Raw genomic sequence first — 26,913 nt, 5'->3', positions numbered from 1 at the left:
TAATTCTGTCATTGTCAAACTTTGACATAAGCGATTGTTCAGTCGCTTTTGTTGAATGATACAACGGGTAACAGGGTCCCAATTCCTCCACGTTAATTTTTTAAAAGAAAGCGCAAGACATGTATTCCTTGAAGAAATGTTTGGCGCTGCTTATGCTAAATATTATAACATTCAGGCATTGATGTCTTTTGTTTTTTCCCTTTTATCTCCTCTTATCCACAGGAGGCCTTTACCTTTGCCACTGAGCCTCATAACAGCATCTCAGAAATAATTTAAGTAGCCCTTTTTTAAAAAACACTAAGACAAGTTGGAAGAATTCAGATTCAAGATCAAAGTTTGCAGTTTCTCTCCAGCAAGGGTGAGGGCTGACTTCCTCCTGCTTCCTCCCCGACAGTACATGATGATCAAGTGCGCTGTTTTGTTAAAAGGCCTGTCCTGGATTCCCAAGATCTGCCCATAACACACATGTCTGCATATTTACCAGCATGTGTGTGAACAGCAAATTAAGTGTCAATTTGAGTGATGTTCTCTGATGACGGAAGCCACACAATGAGTACATAATGTTCTGCAACAGCACTACAGCGGGTTTTTCATTGTGAAGAATGTAAATACAAAGTCAACAATGACCATTTCCTCACCTGTAACCTTTGTGTTCAATTGATGTGAGCTTGATTTCTGGCTGGAGGCCAGGTGAGGGATGTACACACCATCAACACTGCAGGGATTTATGGAGTCAGCCTATAATAAACGGAAAAGTTTCTCCGACTTTCACTTTCTCTTTTCCTTTTCTTCTTCCCCTGACACATAAATCTGGGGAGGAATCTGTGGGAGAAATTTCACAGAAAAGAAGTTCTTTAATTTCATCAGCGCTCCTGACTGACAAGCATCATTATGGATAAAATTATCTTGGTAATTATCCTGCCCAAAGGAGATTTATATCCCTTTGTGAGGGCTGAGAGGGAAAGCATGGAATGTCGAGCTGCGGATACATGCCTCTCTGCAGCGTGGAGAGAAAGTGCTTTGTTAAAATAGTGCCCTAATGAGGCACCGCCGCCCCTCCTGCTGCGCAGGATCCTTGCCTGGCCTGATCACCCAGAGTGCATTGCTTTTGTTCTGACAAACACCGGCAAGGAGGGTAGAGCAGCTGCCGACGAACACGCCCTGACCGCTCAGTATGGCACACCATCCGCAATCATCTGTTTGTGAAGGAAACATGGATATATTCGTATCAGATATTCAGATTCCTGCTAGCTTGTATCAGGAAGAACTTGAGGCTGATGGTGAAAGAATCATTCACTTACAATTTTGTCATTGAAACATTTGCCTTTTGAGAACATTTTCAGTGTCATGAGAAACCACAGATGTAATCCACTGAAAATCATTGGTTTTATTTAAAAAGAGGGAGACCAGTTTTTGTGCATGTTTTAGCTCGACACACTTTTGCGTAGTGTCTTTAAATTAAGTGCAGTATGGTTCTTCTTAGTAGCAGTTATTATATATATATATATATAAATCCTATTGTATTTTTGCACTGCAAAAAGCACATTTTTACTACGTCAGTCAGTAACATTTTTGCTAAATGAGAGAATGTGGCTACAGCTGACATCAGTGTGTGGACTCTGACCCTACTGAAAACTTCCTGCTAAGCAGAGTTACATTGATGGGCGTGTGTGAACAAATAAAATCAGCCCAGAACATACAAAATAAGCAAATACTAATGTGGTGGCAAATATTTTCATAATATAATAATAAAATAATAATAGTAACAGTATAATGACTTCTGGAACAGTGACTGACCTGTGAATTAATACACTCCTGCACTGTTTGGAAATGAGAAGGCTCTCAAACAAGCAATGCGCCATCATCTTGTCTTGTACAAATCACACTACCAGACTACAGCATTACTCTCATACACTGCTTACAGTTTGGAATCGCTTTGTTTGGTATATCTTACCCATGACATCACATACTTGTTATGGGCAGAATGCAGGGCAAAGATGTTAAAAAGACGACCTCATCTTCATTCTAGAAACAGAAGCAAACCAGCTCCAAAAAATTGAAGACATAAAAAATAATAATACAGAAATAGCTTGAAATAGTCTGTCAACACACTTAACATGTAAGTTGTAGCGCCACCATGCCCAACTCAGCTGAGCTAAAATGAAAGTGCTGCAGAGATCAGATAACCTGTTTAAACCTGCTTGGTGTGAGTGTTTGGAAAAGAGTGTCTGCACAGCCAGTGTAACTCCTAAGTATGTTGGAGGCTGTGAGTATAAAGGTCATCAGTGAATGATGCTACAAAAAAGGAAGTCTGCAGATGAAAGGATCACTCAATGTGAACAGCGTCTGCCATACATTAGCATTACCCTGCTGTAGTACATACTGACCACAGTGACTACCACAGTGTGCTTATCGGCTCGGAAACATAATCAGCTCTGAAACAAGATCACTTAAGAAATTCATCCAAAGGGATGTCCTTCTGCTCACTCACAAAGCAGACACGTTCTCTCAGCATGCAGCACAGCTATTAATGCTGAGTAAGATATCCTTATTATTCACTAAAGCTGGCTGGCTAGATGAAGGCCCAAAGTGAACTAGAGATAAGGAAGGCTTGATGACACACCCAGAAACGCTTAGCACCCAAAGCAGGCACAACTCATTTAGATTCTCTATCCATGTCTGCCTGTCAGCCCTCTTTAAAGGCAGCGCCGGTAAGAACAGGAAGCTCTCTCTTAGCAGTGTGCAATCCTCCGATGTATGTTCCACAGAAATAGAAATAATAGAAATAGCTCAATTATCTCAGCATTTAATAACAGAGCACTGCTCCAGTGACTTTAGGCAGCAGGAATGATTGACTGTCATGTCTTCACCATAACAACATTGAGGAATCTAGATCATTGTCGTCACTGTTAGACTAATTACAGCTGTTGCAGCCTGTGCTCTCTCTTTTTAACACAGGAAGCAGCTTACCTGTAACTAGATTGTCTGTTATCTATTGGAGTTTTTTTATTGGTTTATTACAACATGTACAATGTACTCACCGCAGTCATTAAGCAACAGACTTCAGTGGGTAGCGACAGTCTAAACAGGGCAACAAACATGAGCAGTCAGATAATCAGAGAGTTCATACAAGATAACAGTTTAATTTGAAATATCAGTAATGATCCTTCACTGCACAGGAAAGATGTGTACACACAATCAAGCAGCTGAGGCAGGACAAGCCCAAGTGTCCTATAAATGTAATATTAGCCCAGTTGCCAGAATAAATGTTGAGATTCTATGTTTTTGCAACCAGAGATATGTTAAAATTTGTGTTTCAAGATCCAAGTGTGTCAGAACAGATCGTGGTTTTGGTTACATGTTGAAAAAGTAACGACGTCCCTCCTCGTGTTTCAAGTCACTGTTGACTTTTTCTATATTTAATCCCCAAAATGAGTCTATCCCTGACTCCAGGCTCCGAATCAGAACCATTAAAATGTTAACCATGCTATAGTTTCCAGGAGTAGATACTGCAGGAAGATAAATGAAACGTGTCTTCAATGAATTCATGTTCACTCATATGAACACATTGGGACTTTTACAAACAGGTATTAATAAAAGCAAAAACTCTATGTTGGCATGACTTTGCTCTCAAAGTGTATTTGATATTGAAAATTAGTAGAATATAAATTATTATTGCATTAATATATATTATGGAGTGTGGTGCACAGGCCTCTAGGAGCTTTTAGGGCCACTGACAAGGATGTTAAATGCTGCCAGATGTGCTAATCTGCTTGATCATTCACCTCATAATGGCTTGCTGAAAAGGTGGACGTAAAGAAGGTTCTGAGCTGCTATCAGTGGTTGGTGAAAAGACAAAGCCTAAAGGCCTGAGCCTAATGAGCAGCTGCATGGTCTTCATTAAGAGTATAAAGCAACTGCAGATCCTTAATGAGCCTCTTCATTAAGAGCCATTTGGAAGGGAAAGGTCTGTAGGCAGCCATGCTCAGCACCCCAAGCACCAGGGCAGGCTACTCCTATCAGGGAAAGCCATTACAAATACACTGTATGACAGAATGTATGTGGGGTGAATGTGTGTGATTAGTTTCTAATCTCACAAATATCAACTGCTCAGTGTGATCCTGTCTGACCACAGACCACTAAAAACTGCCTGGAAAAACCCTGATGGGAGTTTTTGTCCATTTTTGAATGAATTTTGAATGTTGAATGTTGTTATGGATTCAGGTCTTTAGTTAGGCTTTCAAGTAAGGTTTAGGATGAATTCTGGAGGAAACATCGTATAGCAGAAATATATAGTAATATATTATATACATGTATAAATAGCAGTAATTCTGCATAGAAGTTTTGATGGTTTAATGGGTATTTCTGTATTTAAAGTTTCTTAGGTTTCTTTCTTCACGGCATAGCTGGCTGACCTCCTGCTGACTCCATGTCTCAACTGCTTTCACACCTAATAAGCCATAAACATTTCTATGAATCCTTTCTCTCATTACTGTAACATAAGCAGCATGTTGTAGTTCCATTGGTTCTCTGAACCACTGCTGTCCATAGAGCAAGTCCTCATACCTAAACAACAAAACAGGTTCTTTGTCCTCTAAAATGGTTTTCTGAGCTGCTTCATAAGGTTAGAATCTGGTAGTAGGGCCTATAGGCAGCTGAAACTAAACTAGGAACAAAAGTGAGTGAGTGACAAAAAGCCAACTCTTCAAGTATGATAGCTCTCACACACAATTTTTTTTTTTTTTGTGTGTCAACTGTCTGATTCGATCAACTTGAAAGTTGAGTCTTTTAAGCATAATTGTAGTCATCAAATATTTAACCAATTAATTATACACTTCACAATCAACCACATACTTCCATATCCCATGAACCTGGTCTTTGTCTCTGAGGGCAGAAAGGGGCTTAGATATGTGTAAGAAACCATTTCCAACATTCCAATCCCATGTAGTTTACAGTGGTGTAATAGAATGCTCCAGACTGATAAAACAGCTGCTTTACTTCAGAATCAAGCAAGCAGTCAGACAACTATCCACAGATATTACAACCCCATTCCAAAAAGTCTGGACACTGTGTAAAACACAGTTAATTTGCAATCATTTCTGAGCAAACTGTGTTTGCTGACAGTTTTACGAGATGTTCCTGAGCCCAAGTAGTCATATCCTTCATACAGTCATATGTTCACAAAGTGGTGAACTTCTCTCCATCCTTGCTTGTGAACGACTGAGTCTTTCCAGGATGCCCCTTTCATACCCAATCATGATACTATCACCTGTTACAATGAACCTGTTTACCTGTGGAATGATCCAGACAGGTGTTTTTGGAGCATTCCACAACTTTCCCAGTCTTTAGTTGATCCTGTCCAAAGGTATTTGAAATATGTTGCTGCATCAAATTCAGAATAAGCAGATATTTACAAAAATCAAAAAGGCTTATCAACATTGATTTTCTTGTTTTTGTACTGTATTCAACTGAATATAGGCTGCAAAGGATTAACAAATATGGCCTTCTGTTTTTCTTTACATTTTACAGTGTCCCAACTTTTTTAGGATCAGGGTGGGTATGATTAAAACAGATGCGCAAAATAACTCAGATGCCTCTTGTGTCATAAATTAATGTTTGAACAAAAGTAGTAAATACAAGTAATTATTGTTTGAAACATGTAGCTGGCATCAAATTTACAAAAATCAATGAAGCTGATGTGGTCAAACATTAAATTTGTTGTCTTTGTGCTGTTTTCAATTGAGTTCATGTCGAAAAATGTCAAATTACCACATTCTGTTTCATTATATGTAACATTATGTATACCTGAGAGAAACTGTTCAGGACTATCAGTGAGGAGGTCATTTGCAGATATAACACATACATAAATAGGTACTGGAAATATTCTCCATTCAACATTTCAAGCACAGTTGCAAAACTCTAGTCTTGCTATTTTACAAGCAGTTCAGTGTGATCTAGTAATAATTTCATAGTTGATCGGATATGTTTGTGCTCGTCTAGAAATCCTCAACCACAAACTAGCCCCTCCGCCTTTATAGCCACAGAAAAATCCACCCATCACCCCCTTTAGAGCCCATAAAAATTGGCTGGTTGTGACTGTGTCATCATGCTGGAGTTCAACAAAAATCAACCAATTATTGGTATTGTGGCTTTAACATTTATTTTGCTGTCCGTCCATCCAGTTGATATGATTCCTCTATTTTGTGGTTTCGGCTGAACAAATTACTCCCAACCTATCATCAATACAGTCTTATCTGAGTAGTTTCTCCTGCCGAGGTGCTGGTCTGATTTCTTATTTTCTTGCTGCCCTTGGGCCACAGAGATGTGAATAGGGTCAAATGAAACTCATTTGGACAAGTTAATCACACAATATCTATGGTTTATCCCAGAGGTTGCAGCAAAAATGCTCACACTTATCAATTCTGTCAGTTGGGGTCACCTTCCAAACCCTGATTATATGCTGCCAAATTTATTGTGCCCCGCTGTACCTATGCAATTCTATGCACTCAGCATTCTGCTGTCATTGATTGGCTGCATGTGACAGTGCTGAAAGTAATGTGGACACCGCCACTGATCAATAAAAAAATGTATGTGCCTAGAACCTGGGAGGCATTCTGTAATGAAATCAATAGCTGTGCTTGGCTTCTGGCATTAAGATCATTGGCCAGGCTGTTATTTAGTCATTGTTGTCCTACACCAGCAGCATAACCTGGCTACCATAAGAAATCAATGGCATATCGCAGCCAGCATCCCAATTACTAGCAGTTCTGGCAAGGAAGCAATGCAGCTTTTTTCCATTACCGCTCCACCTGGGAAATCATAGGACATTATTTTTCTTGGGGAATCTGCTGCACAAAGGATGACGCCCTGCTGCTGATATTTAAGATCCATCTGAGGCGCTTAGTTTCCATTTCATTTGGGCGGGACTCAGATTGGAATAAAGCAGAGAGAAAAACTCATATTTTACTGTCAGCCATTGACATATGTGATCATAATGTATTGATCACAGGCAGCCCTGACAAGAAAAATAATCAATTTAAAATAGTAAACTGGTAACTGCAGAGAAATTAAATGTTACTGCCAGAAATCTTTACGGTACATCTCTTCAACTGACAGATCCACTGCTGGGTGATACAAACACAGGCTTTGCATACAGGTATTGTTCAAACCTAGAAGCAGATTGCATGTATTGTATTGACTGAAACAGAAGCGTATCTGTTCTGTCTGACACACGAGAGACGGACAATAGAGAATCGTGGCTCCTGTACAGACGAGCCTTTACAGCAAAAAGCAGAAGGGAAATGAGAGGAATTGAGAAAACTAACATCAACTGTGAGTGTGTCACCTGTCATTAGTATCATGCTTCCACATGTATCAGCATGTCAAATCATGGAAAACATGCCTTGGGCCAAATAGACACATTATCAACATTCTGTTTTTCTTAGGCAGATGCTGCTCAGCCACAACTCCCCATAACAGACAGTGACTCCCCTCCCAAACTGATACATACCCTCCCAGCAAAGTGACTGCACTGGGCTTACTGGGATGTGACAGAGAGAGGGGCTGGTGAACGGGGAGAAATAACGAGCTTGGTCTCTTTATCAGGTGTTTTGCACACTTTTCAAAGCGCCTCATGCTGGTAAGACATGGCTCTTTGTTCAAGCTCAGACTGAGTGCTTCAAGCACCTGGCTCTCAAAACACACCAACGTGACACACGTTTGATTAAAGGGAAATGACAGCAATGTTTGAGACAAAAGTGATCTTGACTTTACACAGCTGAAGTCTAGCCACAGTCTGGAGACAGTATGTTCACTGAGCTTTGATGGGAGGATGAAGAAGAGGCTGGCTGCATTGAAAACAGCACTGGAATCCATCAGGGGGGAAATTAGGGGCACTTTTGTTTTTGTGAGTAGAAATGTACTTCCTGATATCTTTCCCAACTTTTTAACTAAAAGTGGTCATGACCTCAACAATAAAATACAGTATAATATATCTTAACCTATATTTTAGAATGATATTGTCTTGTGTTAAGCTTGTAGCAGGATGGAAGGAGCTGTACTGTAAATACAGTCTCCACCAAGCTTATTTGCAGCATGGAGAAAATCTGACTTTGTGAATTTTGTCCCAGGCTTGTGTATCCAAAAGGGTGATGAGAATCATCTAAAAGGGGTTTTCGTTGTGGTCTAGTTGTTGTTATTCTGCATTCATCTCATATTGATGGATGTTAGAGATGCAGAAAATTCTCACGTTTATGACCAGTGAGTGTTCTCGCCACCTGACTACACCGCCCTCTATCATTAGACCCTTGATTCAGATAAGGAGAGAGTCCCCCAAAAACTCTAACACCAACAGGAAAAAACACGAGACATGCAATGGATTAATCGACCAACATAGTAAAATTACAGTAAGACTGCAGAGTTGGCCACATTGGGGTTAGAACAAAATTTGTTGACAATATTCTGTAACATTAATCCATGTTCCAGATCCAAAGTTGGGATAAATTACCTGAAGTGGTGGGCTTTTGTTGATGTGATGCCTCTATGTAGTACAGAATACAACCCTGATATTAAATATCAGGAGCTTTCCCAGTCTGGTCTGTGAACACTACTAAAAAATCAGAACTTGGTGATTGCTTTGACTCCACTCAGATATTCACTTGGTATGAGGCACATATCAATGCAACATTCCCAGTTTATTGATGATTCCCTTGTCTTGCTCCCCAATGTTTCCAGTCTACTGTATCTCTACTGCCAACAGCTACTGAATAACGTCCAACATGCCGAAAATACTTAAAGCATAAGAGTAAACATTTCTAAGCAAAAGGTAAAAGCTTTAAATAACTTTCAGCTTTCCTGAGTGCTGTAACATCAGGACGGCAGTGATGTCTACCCAGAATGCCCTCCTTCGAGCACTGAATCACCACTGACAGGTTTCAGAAAGTTATGCAGTTATTAGTGCTGCATCACAAAGTTCCCATTTGGTGTGGCATCAGAGCAAAAATGAGGCATGGGAGAGCGATTTGAGGGATTTTTTTTTCTTTATTGGCCGATGATTGTAATGATTGATGGTACTGATGTGAATAACAAATTCAACCCTCCATCATGTGATTTGACCTCCTGAAATGATTATATGTTAGAGTAAGCTGACACATACTATATCACACAGAATGCCTTTAAAAGTACATTCTCTGATTCTTTCAAAATGAGCTCCCACTTCACTCTTGGGTTTTGAAACTGAGCTGAGAACTGTCTTGAGCACTACAGCAAAATCCCCCCTCAGATGAGGGGATAAACCCACATCTGCAGTCAGTCTAAATGGGTCATCTGACCTACGTTAACAGGAGATTTGGTAAGAGTTGAATGAGGGTCTGATGCTTTCTACTGGGGATGGTAAATTCATTTAAACATATTGATGCCCAAATTCTATTTACTTGACTACAGTACATAGCCAGTGTACTGTCTGTAGGTGTAGATATATTCATATAGCATACAGAGTAATAAAGAAAGGCCTTGTAATCAGAATATGATCTGGCACAGGTCAGACCGAAGCATAGTGCAGCCAACACGCTTGGTGAACATTAACTGCTCCTTCGTTCAAAATGATATAACCTACTTCAATTTAGTCTGAAAGGGACATTTTGAATTAGTGGAATTAAAAATGCATTAAACTTAACACACTCCTTTTATGCACTAGTTGTGCACACTCCTGATCCCTGCTCGCTTTTGAATAATTCAAATCATTCAAAGTCATAGGAAAAACAAAGATCCAAACTGATTTTACAGAAATGCATAAGTAGCAGTTCCAAAATACTGAACCATGTATCTCTTTGGCAGTAGAAGTCAAGTTGATTTGTTGTGAGTGTTGTGGTGCAAAATGGCTGCTGTGCATCAGCCAGGTGGGTGCTACACACTGTAGTTGTTGAGGGGAGTTTTTCTCTTCACTGAGGTGCTCTCAGTATCATGATAAAGTGTGATATAAATGTATTAATTTATTTAAAAAGATGTAGTACATGGGCCATTGACCATGTATTTAAGTCGAGGCTGTTGTGAAAATGAATGAAATGTTTTATATGAAGCAAGAATGAGACAGAATTTCATTTTCAAAACTTCAACAAATAGTGTCCCCAACACTTACTGAGTGTTGTTACTAATAACAGTAATAAACTTTATTTGTAAAATATCTTTCATACAGGAAATGCGGCTCAAAGTACTGAACAGCAAAAAAATTATATGCTCCAACATAGCATGAACAGGAATAGAAGATTAATGTGAAATAAAGAGGGAGAATAAAACCCCCTCAAAAATAATCCTAAAAATAAGATAAGAATAAGGACGAAAATAGAATAAAGTGAATGCATAACATCAGGTGGAAAGTAAAACACACTGAATAAGGATAAGAAAAAAAGTTAAAAATAGAGTACACAGAAAGAAATTACATTTTAAATAAGTGGAGCAGTGCCTAACTGTAAGGCAAAATTCTTAAATTTCAGGAAGTCATAAAACCTAATGTGAAGAGATAAGTTTTTAGCTTTCCTTTAAAGATATTTAGTGAGCTGGCTTCTCTGATATTCACTTCCTGATAGGTAGTATGTTCCACAGTTTTGCGGCATAATTGACAAAGATGACGATTTTCTTTAAACTGAAACTTCTAATTAACAAGCAGCAGGTGATCACGGTGTTTTTGTATACAAGGAGGACCTTAAAATTAATTCTAAATGTTACACAAAGTCAGTGCAGAGCAGCTGGACTAATGTTTCATTGTGATGTATGAATGAATCTAGGATAAGATTTGTGACCTCAGATTAAATCCGGGGAGTTAATTTCCCCAGATTATTAAAAAGCATTTCTCTCCTTGTTTTAGGGCCAAGTAGTAGGATTTCAGTTTTATCTTAATTTAACTTTAAGACATTACTCCTTATCCATTGACTTATTTACCCCCCCCCCCCAAAAAAAAGAATTAATAATGGAGTGTATCGCTGCAGCATCATTTGGTTCAGCACAGATGTACAGTTGTGTGTCATCTGCATAACTATGGAAACATACATTGTGCTCTCTGGTGATGTCACCCAGTGGCAGCGTGTATAGTGAGAACAGTAATGGATTGAGGCAGCTGCCTTGTGTAAACCCAAAAAAGACAGATGTAAGACTTTCTACCTTTGATGTTTGTTTGAAACCAGTTTAGTCAGAAAAACCAACCAACTGTTCAAGACGATTGATTAAGATATCACGGTCAAACGCTGCACTCAGGACGAGTTGAGACCTTATTTTCATTAGAATTTTGTCTGAGGTCAGTGATTATTTTATTCAGAGCAGTTTCTGTGCTATCGTATGTTCTAAAGCCTGACTGAAATTCCTCCAGGATATTATTTTCTTCGGGTATCTTACTGATGAATGGGTTTTACAACAGCTATTTAGATGGCATCTGAGAAAATGCCTTCTTGAAGAGATGTATTTAAAATCTTAATGGCATGACACACAAACACAAGCTTTAAAGGCGCTGTCGGTACAGGGTCAACACATGAGGTAGAGGAGTTACACTCAGTGACAGTCTTGCAGAGCTCAGTTAATGCAGTACAGGTGAAGTTTCCCATGGTTACATCTTTTTTACAATGTTTGTTGAGGTCATCGTAGATGGGGGCAGTACTGAGCAGCTGGTCAATAGTGGAGAATAATATTGCAGAATTCCCAACATTCTCTGTAATAATCCTGGAAAAGACATATTTACCATGGTCCCACCCCTGTGTGTCCCTGTGTTTGTGCTCTTTTTAAGTCTTCTGTTAGTATGAATGCTGTGTATCTTATGTGTTTTGTTTTTTCTCTCTCTTGTTGGCTGCTTTCAATGGTAGGAGTGACACACCTTGTGCAATATTATTGATGGACTCCTGCTGAGAGCACACCTGTGGAGGATCCTCATCAGTAGTTTATATAAATTGAGGTCTGGCAGGATTGCTGCTGCCAAAATGGCTTTGGCAAAATGGCACACTCCTGATCCCTGCTCTCTTTTGAATAATTCAAATCATTCAAAGTCATAGGAAAAACAAAGATCCAAACTGATTTTTACATAAATGCATAAGTAGCAGTTCCAAAATACTGAACCATGTATCTCTTTGGCAGTAGAAGTCAAGTTGATTTGTTGTGAGTGTTGTGGTGCAAAATGGCTGCTGTGCATCAGCCAGGTGGGTGCTACACACTGTAGTTGTTGAGGGGAGTTTTTCTCTTCACTGAGGTGCTCTCAGTATCATGATAAAGTGTGATATAAATGTATTTAATTATTTAAAAAGATGTAGAACATGGGCCATTGACCATGTATTTAAGTCTAGGCTGTTGTAAAAATGAAGTTTTATATGAAGCAAGAATGAGACAGAATTTCATTTTCAAAACTTCAACAAATAGTGTCCCAAACACTTACTGAGTGTTGTTACTAATAACAGTAATAAACTTTATTTGTAAAATATCTTTCATACAGGAAATGCGGCTCAAAGTACTGAACAGCAAAAAAATTATATGCTCCAACAAAGTAAAACACACTGAATAAGGATAAGAAAAAAAGTTAAAAATAGAGTACACAGAAAGAAATTACATTTTAAATAAGTGGAGCAGTGCCTAACTGTAAGGCAAAATTCTTAAATTTCAGGAAGTCATAAAACCTAATGTGAAGAGATAAGTTTTTAGCTTTCCTTTAAAGATATTTAGTGAGCTGGCTTCTCTGATATTCACTTCCTGATAGGTAGTATGTTCCACAGTTTTGCGGCATAATTGACAAAGATGACGATTTTCTTTAAACTGAAACTTCTAATTAACAAGCAGCAGGTGATCACGGTGTTTTTGTATACAAGGAGGACCTTAAAATTAATTCTAAATGTTACACAAAGTCAGTGCAGAGCAGCTGGACTAATGTTTCATTGTGATGTATGAATGAATCTAGGATAAGATTTGTGACCTCAGATTAAATCCGGGGAGTTAATTTCCCCAGATTATTAAAAAGCATTTCTCTCCTTGTTTTAGGGCCAAGTAGTAGGATTTCAGTTTTATCTTAATTTAACTTTAAGACATTACTCCTTATCCATTGACTTATTTACCCCCCCCCCCCAAAAAAAAAGAATTAATAATGGAGTGTATCGCTGCAGCATCATTTGGTTCAGCACAGATGTACAGTTGTGTGTCATCTGCATAACTATGGAAACATACATTGTGCTCTCTGGTGATGTCACCCAGTGGCAGCGTGTATAGTGAGAACAGTAATGGATTGAGGCAGCTGCCTTGTGTAAACCCAAAAAAGACAGATGTAAGACTTTCTACCTTTGATGTTTGTTTGAAACCAGTTTAGTCAGAAAAACCAACCAACTGTTCAAGACGATTGATTAAGATATCACGGTCAAACGCTGCACTCAGGACGAGTTGAGACCTTATTTTCATTAGAATTTTGTCTGAGGTCAGTGATTATTTTATTCAGAGCAGTTTCTGTGCTATCGTATGTTCTAAAGCCTGACTGAAATTCCTCCAGGATATTATTTTCTTCGGGTATCTTACTGATGAATGGGTTTTACAACAGCTATTTAGATGGCATCTGAGAAAATGCCTTCTTGAAGAGATGTATTTAAAATCTTAATGGCATGACACACAAACACAAGCTTTAAAGGCGCTGTCGGTACAGGGTCAACACATGAGGTAGAGGAGTTACACTCAGTGACAGTCTTGCAGAGCTCAGTTAATGCAGTACAGGTGAAGTTTCCCATGGTTACATCTTTTTTACAATGTTTGTTGAGGTCATCGTAGATGGGGGCAGTACTGAGCAGCTGGTCAATAGTGGAGAATAATATTGCAGAATTCCCAACATTCTCTGTAATAATCCTGGAAAAGACATATTTACCATGGTCCCACCCCTGTGTGTCCCTGTGTTTGTGCTCTTTTTAAGTCTTCTGTTAGTATGAATGCTGTGTATCTTATGTGTTTTGTTTTTTCTCTCTCTTGTTGGCTGCTTTCAATGGTAGGAGTGACACACCTTGTGCAATATTATTGATGGACTCCTGCTGAGAGCACACCTGTGGAGGATCCTCATCAGTAGTTTATATAAATTGAGGTCTGGCAGGATTGCTGCTGCCAAAATGGCTTTGCTCTTTGTCTACTTATATGTTGTGTTATTTGCTGTAGACATACAGTTCTTAGTCTGAGTATAATTCCCCTTTTCAATAGCCTCATCTTTTCTGCTACCTCTGCTTTGCATTGAGAGTGAGCAGGTTCTGTTGCACTTCGTGTTTAAATCCTTCAGTAAAGAATCCTCATTTACAGCATCGTCACCTGTGTGTCTGAGTTTTAAGGTTTAAGCTATTGAAGCTTTAGTGTTTAGATAATATTTAAAGCAGATAATAACAATAATAATATAACCTTTTTTGTAAATATACACTTTTCTTAACAATATTGCAAAGTTACGGAGGCCCTGAAAGGCAAGGTGGAAAAAAATAAATAAAACCGCCAATGTTTAAGTTTATCTCGTACGTACGAGATACTATCTCGTACGTACGAGATAACTCGCAATTATTATTTTGTTTCACTTTTCCTTTCAGGGGCACTGGCCAAGCTATTTTGGAAGAAGAAAAAAAAACTGAAACGAAAGGTTTTACCTTCTCAGTTACTTTAACTACAAATATCTGCTGTAAACCACAATGGGACTGAGAGATTTCTGCACGTCATGTAGCCTACTGACTCTTGCGACGTGCATTAGCCCACTACTTTAAAGCATCGATTGAAAAAGACAAACACCTGATAAAAATGATTACAAATATGTTTGAGCCGCTTGCGGCTCACTTTTGCATGGCAGGTCAGTCTGGATGACGTGGCATACTGTCAGTGGCGGAACAGCTACGTGTTGTCACATGGAGCTTTCATTCATAATTCTATATAAAATTATGTGATATAAATATTTTATGGAGAAATCTCTCAGTCCCATTGTGGTTTACAGCAGATATTTGTGGTTAAAGTAACTGAGAAGGTTAAACCTCTCGTTTCAGATTTTTTTTTTTCCCTCCAAAATAACTGAGCCAGTGGCCCTGAGAGGCAAGGTGAAAAAAAATAAAATTGCCAGTTATCTCGTACGTACGAGATAGTATCTCATACGTACGAGATAAACTTAAACATTGCCCGTTTTATTTTTTTTTTCCACCTTGCCTTTCAGGGCTTCCGTACAAAGTGCTGTGCAAGAACTAAAGAAAACCAGACAAGGCAGAACTGAAAAAGATCAAATAATTAAGAATTAAAGCAGTATAAATAAATACATGTCAAACATTTCCAAAAGCTTTCTCAAGAAGAAAAGTTGTAAGAAGAGATTTAAAAGAAGGCAGAGACTGAGTGTTTCTAAGTTCACCAGGCAGAGAGTTCCATAGTGTGGGGGCCCTATGAGCAAAAGCCAGATCAACTTTAGTCAAAAACCATGACCTGGGAGTAACCAGCAGGGCTCCATCCTCAGATCCCTCTTGGGAGGGCACATACTGGTTTAGAAGATCAGAAATGTGTTTATGAGCAAGGCTGTTTAATGCTACCCATAAATCAGAAGACTTTGAAATGATTTGGAAAAGACTCTTGGAAAATTATCAGCTCACATCTAAAGATAAGTTTTTAGAGTTTGTTGTCACAGCCTAGTCTCAGACTGAGATTTTACAAAAACTGTGAATCTTGAAGGGTCACTATCTACAACTAAATTCTTTTAGCAATTTTTTCCCACCATGCAATTTTTTTCCCCATCAAGCATGCTGTGACTCCAGTAAGACTCCTAAAATTTACTAAACACTTTCAGTTGTTAGTCTGTGATTGTGAAAATCTTTTGGTGTAAGCCCAGCACAAGGCCTTAAAACTAAGCAATAAAATGTTGCAAAATCTGACAGTGAGCCAATGTAGGGAGGCAGACACAGGGTTGATGTGCTCATGCTATCATTGTTCCGGTAATGAATTGAGCAGCAGTGTTTTGTACCAACTGGAGATGGTGGAGGGAGCCTTGGCTGTTACCAGAGGAAAGTGCATTGTTGTATTGACATATACATGTTGTATTGACTTTGACTGATCATCAGTCTTGATTATCATTATGATGCCAAGGTGTTGTTGACCCCGACTCTGCAGCCAATATTGGTCAAATTGTCCTGTGTGAACAGTGGTGGCAGTGGTCTCCAGTTTCTGCAGCAGCTTACTTGCCTCCCTGACTCATTGTGTCTTTTTCCTGCCTTATGTTCTGTTCTCCGTCCTGCTCTGGAGTGTTCTCGGTGTGATTTCATCAGCTGTGGGTGCAAAATAAGGACTCTTCTCCTGCCTGCCCATTCTCACAAGTTAAAGCCGGATTGTCTGATTCTTTTATTGCACATTTCAGTATCACTCTTAATTGAAGTAAAGATATTGCTCATCGTAAACCTCCATGTCTCTGTGCCTTTTGTGTACGCTTTTGGGTCCCAGCTTGGAAAAACATAACAAATAATCTCATAATATTACAGAACCTTGTTTCACTCTTGCCATCCGGGAATCACCTTTGAACCAAAAAATTCCCTTTTTTTTGGTCTTAAGATTAGTTTATTATCAACAAAATACAGTGGTCAGAATAGGTCTCTCTAATACTAAAACACTGTCAATCTTTAACCTCCATTATTACCAGTGCTACCACACCAATCAGTGGCTTATTTTTCAATTCGGGTAAATTCAGTGCTATCCAGTAAATTCACAAGCTGTTGTTTTGGAGTCATTGTTTTTGTGTATGAATGTTCAGGTTTCCATTCAGGATAAATCATGTCTAGTGATTTAGAGTCACTGGACAAACTGCATTGACTATCTTTCCTCTAAGAGATGCACCTATGTGACTCAGACAGACCTTGGATTGAATAACTTTTCATTCCAAATTTTACTCAAAGACAAGGGAAGGAGATATATTAATCAGGAAAAATTGTTCCATTCTCTTTCATCTGTTCACATGCTCAGTCAGTACTTTTCCACTCTCACTCCCCCGCCAGCCACACCCACCTGCCTAATCACCTGAGATTCATCTCCAACCAGTGCAGTACTTTAGTGGCTCTTGCACTTTCACCCATTGCCCCACTGTTCTTTGTTCCCATGCAAGACTCTCCAGCAGTTATAATTTGACTGATCTCTCATTGCTAAACCCACCTTGTCTGTCTCCTGGTAAATATCTCTGCCCTTTGTCCTTGACCATGAGTCTTGCCCTGCACTTCTTGGATCATAGCCTGCCTGTGACTATTTGATGTTTGGTTCACAAAAAATTTCAAGAACCTTTGACCTACATTGTTATCTGTCTCGGCCAAACCTGAAATTAGACTTGCTACAAGTTATACCCATGTTCTGGTGGTACTGTGATTGGGTCCTAAAACCATACCCGCTACACATACTACTGTAATTCCTGACCTTCACTTTGAACCACCCAACTGGCCGATGACCAGCCACCCAGAGCCTGGTTCTGCTTGAGGTTTCTGCTTATGAAAAGCTTTTCCTCACTGTTGTTGCCAAGTGCTTGCTCATGGGGTTAGTGTTGGAATTTTTGGGTCTCTGTAGATCAGTATGGTCTATACCTGCTCTAAATGGACAGTGTCATGAGACAACTTTTGTGATCTGCCACTATATAGAAGAACTGAATTGGACCATGCTACCACGCCTAACCCAAAGAACATTAGATCCTGGCAGCTTGACCCTCTGCTACTGGTTGCTGCTGACTTCTGCACATTTCCTAAGCCTAACAGATCAGAGATTTTCCCTTCTGATATGGGGAGCCTTCAAAGCAGTCATTAAGAGGCAAAATTGTCTCACAAACATGTGCTCTTACTACCTACTCTAATGGGGTAAATAAGCTTTTGGAACTTTTTATACAAAAATGTACATGTCAGAGGTCTCAAACAAATTTTGATGATTCCATTTTTGGCAGATAAGCGACAGATGGATGGTCCCTTAAGGCTGTCTGAGATCACTGTAGACCTCAATTTATATAAACTACTGATGAGGATCCTCCACAGGTGTGCTCTCAGCAGGAGTCCACTGACAATATTGTCCCAGGTGTGTCACTTGTACCATTGAAAGCAGTCAACAAGAGAGAAAAAACACATGAGGCACAAAGCATTCATACTAACACAGGACTTAAAAAATAGAGCACAAACACAGAGGCTCACAGGGTAAATACATCTTTTCCAGGATTATTACAGAGAATGCTTGGAAGTCTAGAGTATTATTCTCCACTATTGACCAGCTACTCAACACTCCCCCACCCACTAATTGCAGTGCCCCCTATCAGTCTGCATGTCTAGAAAAGTTAGATTGAAAAAGAATAGATTATTCTTAGAATTACTACCCTCGCAAATTCCATTCAAGCTTTACAAATCAGGGTTCAAATACTTTGCTATTAACATTACACAATCTATTTGCTCACTGTGTGAACAAAATGTTGACTCAACAAAAATCAAATGTGGCTCACAGATTCAGTCAGTTACCTCCTTCTTTAGCAGTCCAAACAATTAAAATGAACATAATACACGGGTATATATATCTCTTTCAGGATATACTATATATTGTTGCCTAGAACTGTTTTCAACTCTATTGATTCAATGTCCACATAAGAACCCCAGCGAGGCATTTTCTACATAATCTAGGAGGATACTACTGCAAAAATTCACAAGCTCTTACTCTGGTTTAGTTCCCTGCAGAACACCTGGTGTAAACTAGAGACTATCTCATGTATCTCCTTTTCATCCCACTCCCCTCCCTCTCAATTCACAGCCAACCCCATTGTTTTTGCTACCCTGGACCAGGAAGGTTCTATGTTTTCTGGAGGATGTATATCTAGACGGGATATTTACAAGTCTTGAACAACTGAATACTTTGCTCCAGTTATATAACTCAGACTTCTTCAGATGCCTCCAACTATGGGATTTTGCTAGGACCTGCACTACTTCATGTCCTCAAATTACACTTGTCACTGGCACTGGCCATATACTCGTGGCTGACGCGGATTATAGTCTCTGATAACTTCTGAGAAGAAGCTTTAGATGCAGTCACTTCGTCTTCCTCCTGTGCTTGATTTAGTCTTATTCAAATCACGGTGCTCTATAGAGTGCATTATAGCAGAGCTAAACTCTCCAATGTACTCAGACACAGATGATAGGTGACAGAGGTGGTGATAGTTGCTTACTCTCCAATGCAACTCAGTATGTTCTGATTGTGCCCCAAGTTATCTAGGTTTTGGCAATCAGTTTTCCATGTAGTCTCCTTGGATTATCTACAAAGTGTCACAACAAGTATATAAAAGAACATGATTACCTTTGTCTCTCTATTCACCCATAGGAGAATTCTCCTGTTTCAGAAGTCACTCCATCCCCCTCAAGAAGTTTTTCAAGTGACAGTTGCAAATTAGTTACCTTGATAGGTTGCCTACTGATGAAATAGCATTTATATATTGAGTCTGCCTGCAACATATGCATGCGGTATTGCTTGTCTGCTGCCAGCCCTTTGTGTGACCTTTAGCGGTGCAGTGATGGGTAAAAATGGGTACAAATGCTTGTCTCCTAACCTGTTACCTGTTTGATTTTCAGGTTACTTGTTCATGCAATTATCAGTACTTCAGTCACTCTAAAAAATATTGTGTGTATGTGTGTGTGTGTGTGTGTGTGTGTGTGTGTGTGTGTGTGTCTATCTATCCATCTATCTGAAATTATATATGTATACACACACACACACACACACATACACACACACACACACACACACAATATTAATAACAGTGACTGAAGTACACACTTTTGGAACATTGCCATTATTTCTCATTATTTGTTTCCTTTCCAAAGCGGAGACCAGCCCTCAGCCCAAACGTCTGACCCTGACAGACGGAGTTACTAAATGTTGGAGGGCCAACATTACATTGGTTGAGTATAGGTGCAGCTCCTTAAGGCTATCCTAGTAGGTTCATCACTCGCTCATGCAGCACTTGAGACTTTTGCCCACTTACTACGTAGGCCCCACCACAGTCTCATCTTATGTGTAAGTTGAACTGAGACCAGATAATGCTCCCAAAAACATTTTTTTTTCTTCAGATAGTTGGGGCCCACAACTTACGATATGTAACTGACATTCTGTCATATGCTTCATCCTCTAGGGCTATTGCTCATGTGATAAGGGCAAAACATACTGTGTTTGAGGCCCCACAGAGGCCGCACACACAACACACACACTCTAATTTCATGAGAAATCAATAACCAGTCCTTACCTTGCCCAATGCCACGTCATAGTACATCATATGCATGCAGATCTCACAGAGACAGTACATTAGTTCATAGTCATCATGAGGGAATGAAACAAAAAACATAAAAAGATGGATATGTACTATAACAGGCATAGAGCAGAGTAGGAGAGAGCAGCTCTCCATGCACCAAGAAGTATGAGGGAGAGTGCACAGTTAAAGCACCCCAAATAACAATCACTCTGTAAAAGCACTCAGCACAGAGTGAGTCACAGAAAAACAAGAGACCTCCTGCAGGCAGAAACGAATGAAAGAGCAGGGAAGTTAACATATAATTAAAATAGTTAGAACTACAGTAAGTTCTCTTTCAAATTAAACATCTTAGGGTATGAGGGTAAAGTGTACTTCTTGCAGCTGCATTTAAAATACTTTTCTCCTCAACTGTAGCTTGTATGTATGCCATGTGTATACAAAACAAATTTTACCAGGACTTCTATAGAATATTGCATATAATCATCATGTGACTGCTGTCAAAAGATCCATGCTAAACTTCAGCGAACCGCTTTTAATGTTATTGGTGTATTACTTAATACAAGTTGTGGCTAAAACAGTCACTTTGATACTGCCGTGCTGTGAAGCTCAACTTCCTCAGTCGTCATCTGTGGTTCCTTCTGTGTCTTCTTCTTTTTTTCTGTGCATAGTAGAACTGTGCAAAGTGCTTTTCTTCCTTTTTGTCAACACTGAGGAAACACTCAAACAGCAACACTGTTTGAATAAACTTAACTGTAATTATCAATGTTAAAAACTGATCAGGGGCTGTTTACACGGCATCTGGTCATGCCAGAGAGGTTGATTTAAAATGTGCAACGTGAGGTAACACAGCCTACAAGATCAATAAAAAAACAGTGTCTACTCAGCTTTAAACCACATGTAATTCTATGCTTTAAACCTAAATGAAAATCATTATTCTTGAAAAACCTTTTGAGTTTGCTGAGCATTTGGAGTAGTTTTACTGGTATGACTGCATTTGGTCCTGATTGGTGGAGAAACGCATTAACACGCCCACACAGGAAGTTGTGCTATAGTCGAGACTGTTCTGCCTCCTTTCTGGGTGATAGGTCAGTTTCAGACAGATCGAGGCTTGCTCCACTTCTGCAGAGACACCACAGGACGTAAGTTGAGCCGTCAGAATGTAAATAATGCTGTATATTTTTGACAAAAGATCATTTAAACATGTTTGGCTTCCTGAAAGCGTTGCACTTAGACAAGAGTCACTCTGAAGTTCCCAGGCACAGTTCCAAACTGAAGCTTGTTTGTTCGGTGGCTTTGCTCTCGCACTGCAGTGGGACTGTGCCTGTTTTGTTTTTGTTTTTTTGTCCCACGGAAATGACTTTTTCACTTGCTCTAAATACACATTCTCTGTATTCATAATCTTAGTGCAGGACACTATTGCATTCTCCACTTTATAGATATAGTTTTGAGGATTTCTTTTGACAGTAGAATTTCATATCTGACTTTTCACCTGTGTTTTGCTTAAAACCCATCTAGAAAGCTAGAAGTGGGATTAAGTTGGGTCAACAGAAAGGTAAATTAACCCCTGTCTCTTAATTGTTGTTCAGGTGTAAACCAGCAGAGATGGCAACGCTAATGGAAGATGACGTATTCAGGGCTTTCACCACCTATGCTGCGATTGTTATTGTCAAGATGGTGCTAATGGGGCCCTTGACGGCATACTATCGCATCACCAGAGGGGTAGGTAACAATCATAGTGCTGTCTGCATCTGTTAAAACAACAAGACAAGACAATGACAAGAAAAAACTAATTTTGCAATGGCAACAACTAAAGGCATCGCTTAGACTTCGACTTAGTTCTGATGTCTTATTCATTCTGCTCATGATCTAGACTTTGATTTAATGCATGTATTGTTTCTCCCCTTTAGTCTTTCGCCAATTTGGAAGATGTAGCCAGAAAGTCTGCAGATGAACAGAAGAAACTGCTGAGAACCCATCCAGATGTTGAGCGAGTTCGAAGGTGAGATGATCTGACCATGATCTGCACACTTCAAGTTATAATCGTTACGTTGGTATTTCACCAGAAAATAGCAGAATAGATATTGTGGAGGAATGACACGTTTTTTTCTTGCCACAAGTTGCAACTCAACATTACACAGACCGTGAGAGATATGCTTTTTCTTTACTTATATAGGTTTTGAAGTGTCATCAAGGCTCATGGTTTTGAAGTGATATCTTTGGGCAGAAGCTGCCAAAAACATCATTATGCACCGATTTTTACCATATTTAACATTTATATATATATAAACTCTTATTCAATTTTACCCACTGAAATGTATTCCTGTTATGGTCTCAAACTGCTGAAACAACACATGTGGTTCTCTGTTACCAATAATACAAATAATACAGTCAAAAGGAATATAAATTGTCAGAGTATGTTGTAAACTATCTAATGTATGGACTCCTAACCCTACACAGAAAGTTGTAATATGTTAATAGATGCATTGGTTCATCACGTTGTGTGTTTTTGTTCCCCAGGTGTCACCTGAATGACCTGGAAAACATTGTTCCCTTCCTGGGGATCGCGCTGCTCTATACTCTGACTGGACCTGATCTTTCATGTGCTCTGCTTCACTTTCGTGTCTTTGCTGGTTCTCGAATCTTCCACACCATTTCCTACGTCGGTGCTCTGCCTCAGCCCTGCAGGGGTCTCTCTTATCTAACGGGCGCGACTGTCACCTTGTCCATGGCTTACAGGGTCCTCAGCACAGTCCTTGTCCTTTAGAGATGAGTCGACTTTGACCTCCTTACATTCCTACATGGAACCTAAATCTGTGATTTTTTTTTCAAGCTCTTTTGCTGTAGCTATCAATATGTTTGATTATTAAATGATTAAAGATGAAAAAATGTATTTTCAATAAACTCAATCAACTCATGTCTGGGTATTTACTTTTTAAGGAAATGTAGCAAATATTAAAGTACAGGTGTTAAATCTAGCATCAGAAAATGTTTTAAGGGTAATATATATATGTATATATATATATATCTGAGGCAAAGTTGTTACTACCATCCTTGTCAATCATGGTAGCGTAACAAGGATTATTTCAGGACAGGGCCCCTCCCACAGATTACACAACCCAAGGCAAAATTCCAGACATTCATTTGTAACTGATCTTTGGTACTTGCTATTCACCATGACTGTGCAAAAAAAAAAACAACAAAAAAAAAAACTAGGTGAGGTCATCTTATTGACAACTGATGTGTCTTCATTTTAATTTGATCTACACTGCAGTGCTCGTGCCTGTTTAAAAATCTTCGCAGGGTGGGCATGCTGGGCCCAAACTTTTCATATAATCCTCTTTAGATCTTCCCGTGAAAACCTATTTAGGAATATGCATAATGAGAGCACAATATAAACTAAAGGTATTAGCATCTTGCAGTGTGGTTTTGGGGGGGTCTGGGGTATGATGATGTTATGGTGTTACGGTGTGGCAGTGGCCTTTTAAAACAAGCACTAACCATAACTAATGTCGGCTATAGAGCTAATGTTAGGTTCTATGTGGAAAAACGACTTGTCTGCCGTTTGGGAGTTCAAGGTCAAATTTGTTATTGAAATATTTACTGTATGTGTATGAGTGAGATGAAGTATCACTGATATGTGTAGGAGCATACATACTACATACATACCTACAAATACCTATTTCTGTTCTCCAGTGATTTCTCACAGAGGACAACCTGATCTGCCATGCATTTTCATCTTATGCCACTATTGTGACCCTAAAGATGATGCTCATGTCACCTTTGACCTCTTACTTTCACTTAACAAGAAAGGTACTTTCTTCATCTGTTACATAACATCTATAAAGACAAGCATTTTGTTCTCTCCAGGTGTTAGAAAACAGCAGATTAGTTTGCAACACGGAGGACAAGAAACTTTTATTTCTGCCTGGCTGTTGTTTTAAGTTTTAGATGCCAGGAGTGTGATTGGACAAATACTTTCTCCTCTTTTGTAATTGTTCTTTTAAATTCCACCATGGCGGCACGGTGGCCCGGTTTGATCCCCGGGTCGGACGGGGCCTTTCTGTGTGAAGTTTGCATGTTCTTCCCGTGCATGCGTGGGTTCTCTCCGGGCACTCCGGCTTCCTCCCACAGACCAAAAAACATGCTCATTAGGTTTATTGATGACTCTAAATTGTCCTTAGGTGTGAGTGTGAGTGTGAATGGTTGTTTGTTTCTATATGTGGCCCTGCAATCGACTGGGGACCGGTTCAGGGTGTACCCCGCCTCTCGCCCATTGACAGCTGGGATAGGCTCCAGCCCCCCCGCAACCCCAAAAGGGATAGTCAGTATACAAGATGAATGAATGAATGAAATTCCACCATCTTCATGCCGACAGATGAATTAATACATGAATGACTATATAAGTTAATTAAAAACCCTAATTTCCATTCAAACTCAGGACATCATGAGCTCATCTGCACAAGAAAAAACAACTGTATAGGTCAGGGGTTCTCACACTTATTACTCAAAGGTCTTCATCTGATTTTTATTCAAGGTCAGAGGTCCAAACTAATTGGCGATAACAAAATAACTTAGTATAATAATAATATACAATAATTTAGTAATCAACATCACATTTCGAAGCACGAAACTGAGGCTGACAAGACAGTTAGTCCATATTAATTTCAGCAACAAAACACAACACGCTCTCTAGCGGTTGCTATGACAAAGACGGTAATGATAGGGAAATGAGCCACATTAAAACCACATTCATCTGAGGACGGCATCACTGTGAATGGTCTACAGATCCAATATATTCAATGTCACTTATCAGATAATAGAAAATGTATTTAAAAGTAAACGTTATATAACTTATTGTAGCCTATTCATAGCACAAGGTATGGCAGGGGTCATCAAATACATTTGTACAAAGGACAGAATTTCTCGAAGCAGACACTGTGGAGGCTGGACTTTCAAAAAAAGCAAACAAAGTACTAAGTTTGATACTGAATACAACGGTTGGCCAACAAAAATAAGCCTAAGTAACGCCTCCTGCTCCTAGTTGACAAGCTTTGTGGTTCTTCACAACCAAGGACTTGTGATGGAGGAGGACTGATTGTGCCGTACAAGTTCGGTGTTCGTCTTGTCCTGCGTGACAGAGGACATGAACCAAAAGAGTTAGCGAAGGCCAAGAGGTGCCGTACGTCATCTGGCCCTGATTAGGGACATGGTGAAAGGAGGAGTCAGCCCTGTCTTGCCCTGGCAGCTACGCAGCAGCAACAAGCTGCTCCTTCACCAATTCTCCCTCTGAATGAGGTTTCAGGTTCATAGATATCAGCTCGCTCACCAGAAAAATGTGTCTGTCTGACTCTGTCTGAATATGGTCTTGTGAAAGCTGATTGTTGGGCACCCAAACCCCACAGAAGTCTGCTGACTTCATCCAACCGCATTCATCCCAGTTTACAATGTTTCAAGCTGCTGGAAATTTGCCTTTTTCATCACTGCAAGTGTGTCCTCACAAAATAGCTTTGGTACAATGCCATGCCTTTTATATGAAAAAAAAAAAAAAAAAAAAAAAGGAAATTGCAGCAGTCTGCATCTACTTGTCTTGACATTTGCTGTGATGCATGTCATTGATGATATGTAACCGCTGGTGCAACAGTTGTGGTCTGTGTTGTGTTTTCACAGAAAGACGTGTTAATCTACATTGTAGGTTATTTGCTTTTATTGCAGAAAAAAGTAATTGCTGTCAAGAGATTTTTTCTATTTCTCAGTTGCTTTTTTGTATTCTAGAATTACCTCACAGGCCAGATCAAAAGGTCTTACAGGCCGCGTACGGCCTTTAGGCCGAAAGTTCGTACCACCGCCTCACAGGGCCCTCAGCACAGCTTTGTCCCTCAGAGACGATACTGGGCCACCACTACAAACAAACATGCACATGTACATTCACACATTACATCCATTTGTGTGAGTTCTACTTTTACAAATTTGGAGGAAAATCCATGAAAAATGCTTTTTTCTCTCTAACACCAGTTTTCACATCCCATCACTTAGTCAAGCCTTTCACTGAAAACGCAGCTCTAAGTGCTTCAATTTTACAAATGGCTCAATTTTCTTTTTAAAAAGTTGAAAAGTTGCACCTTTTCTATGTACACTAATAAACAACAGAAATGTCACAGGTAACAAAGTTGAAGAGCATGAGTGCAATAATCAACCCAGACTAATCCACTGGCAGATGTATGTGTGTTCATTGTCGCCACTATCACTGCAGTGGCATAATCAAACTGAATGCACTGCTTTAAGACAAAAGGCTACCAGTGTTTAAATGGGAGACAGAACACATCGATGTGGTTTGTACTACTTCAGGCTGTAGTATAAGTAAACAAGCCACCATAACTGTGGCGGCATCTCTTGTCATACTGACAAACAGATGATTTGGATGACAGGTTCTACAGATCTCCAGGACGTATTTCTGGGCAAAAGAGTTAAAAAGTTAAATCCTTTACATACATTACAGTGTAATTATTGCAGATTTACAAGTGAGGTCCCACCACAGTAATGGTGGCTTGTTGTTTCCATTACAACCCGCATTAATCCATAAACTATCTATTTTTTACATCCATCTCTGTCTCACATTTGAATACTAATTGCCTCTTATCTTAAATAAAGGCAATTATCAGTAATAAATATTC

The 26,913-nt window shown here is 39.4% G+C and overlaps 1 protein-coding gene and 1 pseudogene across 1 annotated transcript; both read left to right on the top strand.

Annotated features, from left to right (window-relative positions):
- The first annotated feature begins 21,323 nt into the window (after positions 1–21,323).
- On the top strand, positions 21,324–23,156 carry LOC143315005 (microsomal glutathione S-transferase 1-like). The gene is made up of 4 exons (XM_076722402.1): positions 21,324–21,381; positions 21,829–21,961; positions 22,150–22,241; positions 22,760–23,156. The coding sequence occupies exons 2-4, from the start codon at positions 21,845–21,847 to the stop codon at positions 23,004–23,006; spliced, it is 456 nt and encodes a 151-aa protein (XP_076578517.1). The 5' UTR covers positions 21,324–21,381; positions 21,829–21,844; the 3' UTR covers positions 23,007–23,156.
- A 696-nt stretch (positions 23,157–23,852) lies between these two features.
- On the top strand, positions 23,853–24,076 carry LOC143315236 (microsomal glutathione S-transferase 1 pseudogene; annotated as a pseudogene).
- The last annotated feature ends 2,837 nt before the right edge of the window (positions 24,077–26,913 follow it).

This window comes from Chaetodon auriga, chromosome 22 (genome assembly GCF_051107435.1).
Source record: "Chaetodon auriga isolate fChaAug3 chromosome 22, fChaAug3.hap1, whole genome shotgun sequence".
Taxonomy (NCBI): Eukaryota; Metazoa; Chordata; class Actinopteri; order Chaetodontiformes; family Chaetodontidae; genus Chaetodon; species Chaetodon auriga.
This window is presented reverse-complemented; position numbering and strand designations above follow the sequence as displayed.

Bases quoted from the DNA above. Each gene is read 5' to 3' on its own strand.
- LOC143315005 (XM_076722402.1), top strand. From the start codon at position 21,845: ATGGCAACGCTAATGGAAGATGACGTATTCAGGGCTTTCACCACCTAT. The intron at 21,962-22,149 runs GTAGGTAACAAT...TCTCCCCTTTAG, and splicing joins ACTATCGCATCACCAGAGGG to TCTTTCGCCAATTTGGAAGA. The intron at 22,242-22,759 runs GTGAGATGATCT...TTTGTTCCCCAG, and splicing joins GATGTTGAGCGAGTTCGAAG to GTGTCACCTGAATGACCTGG.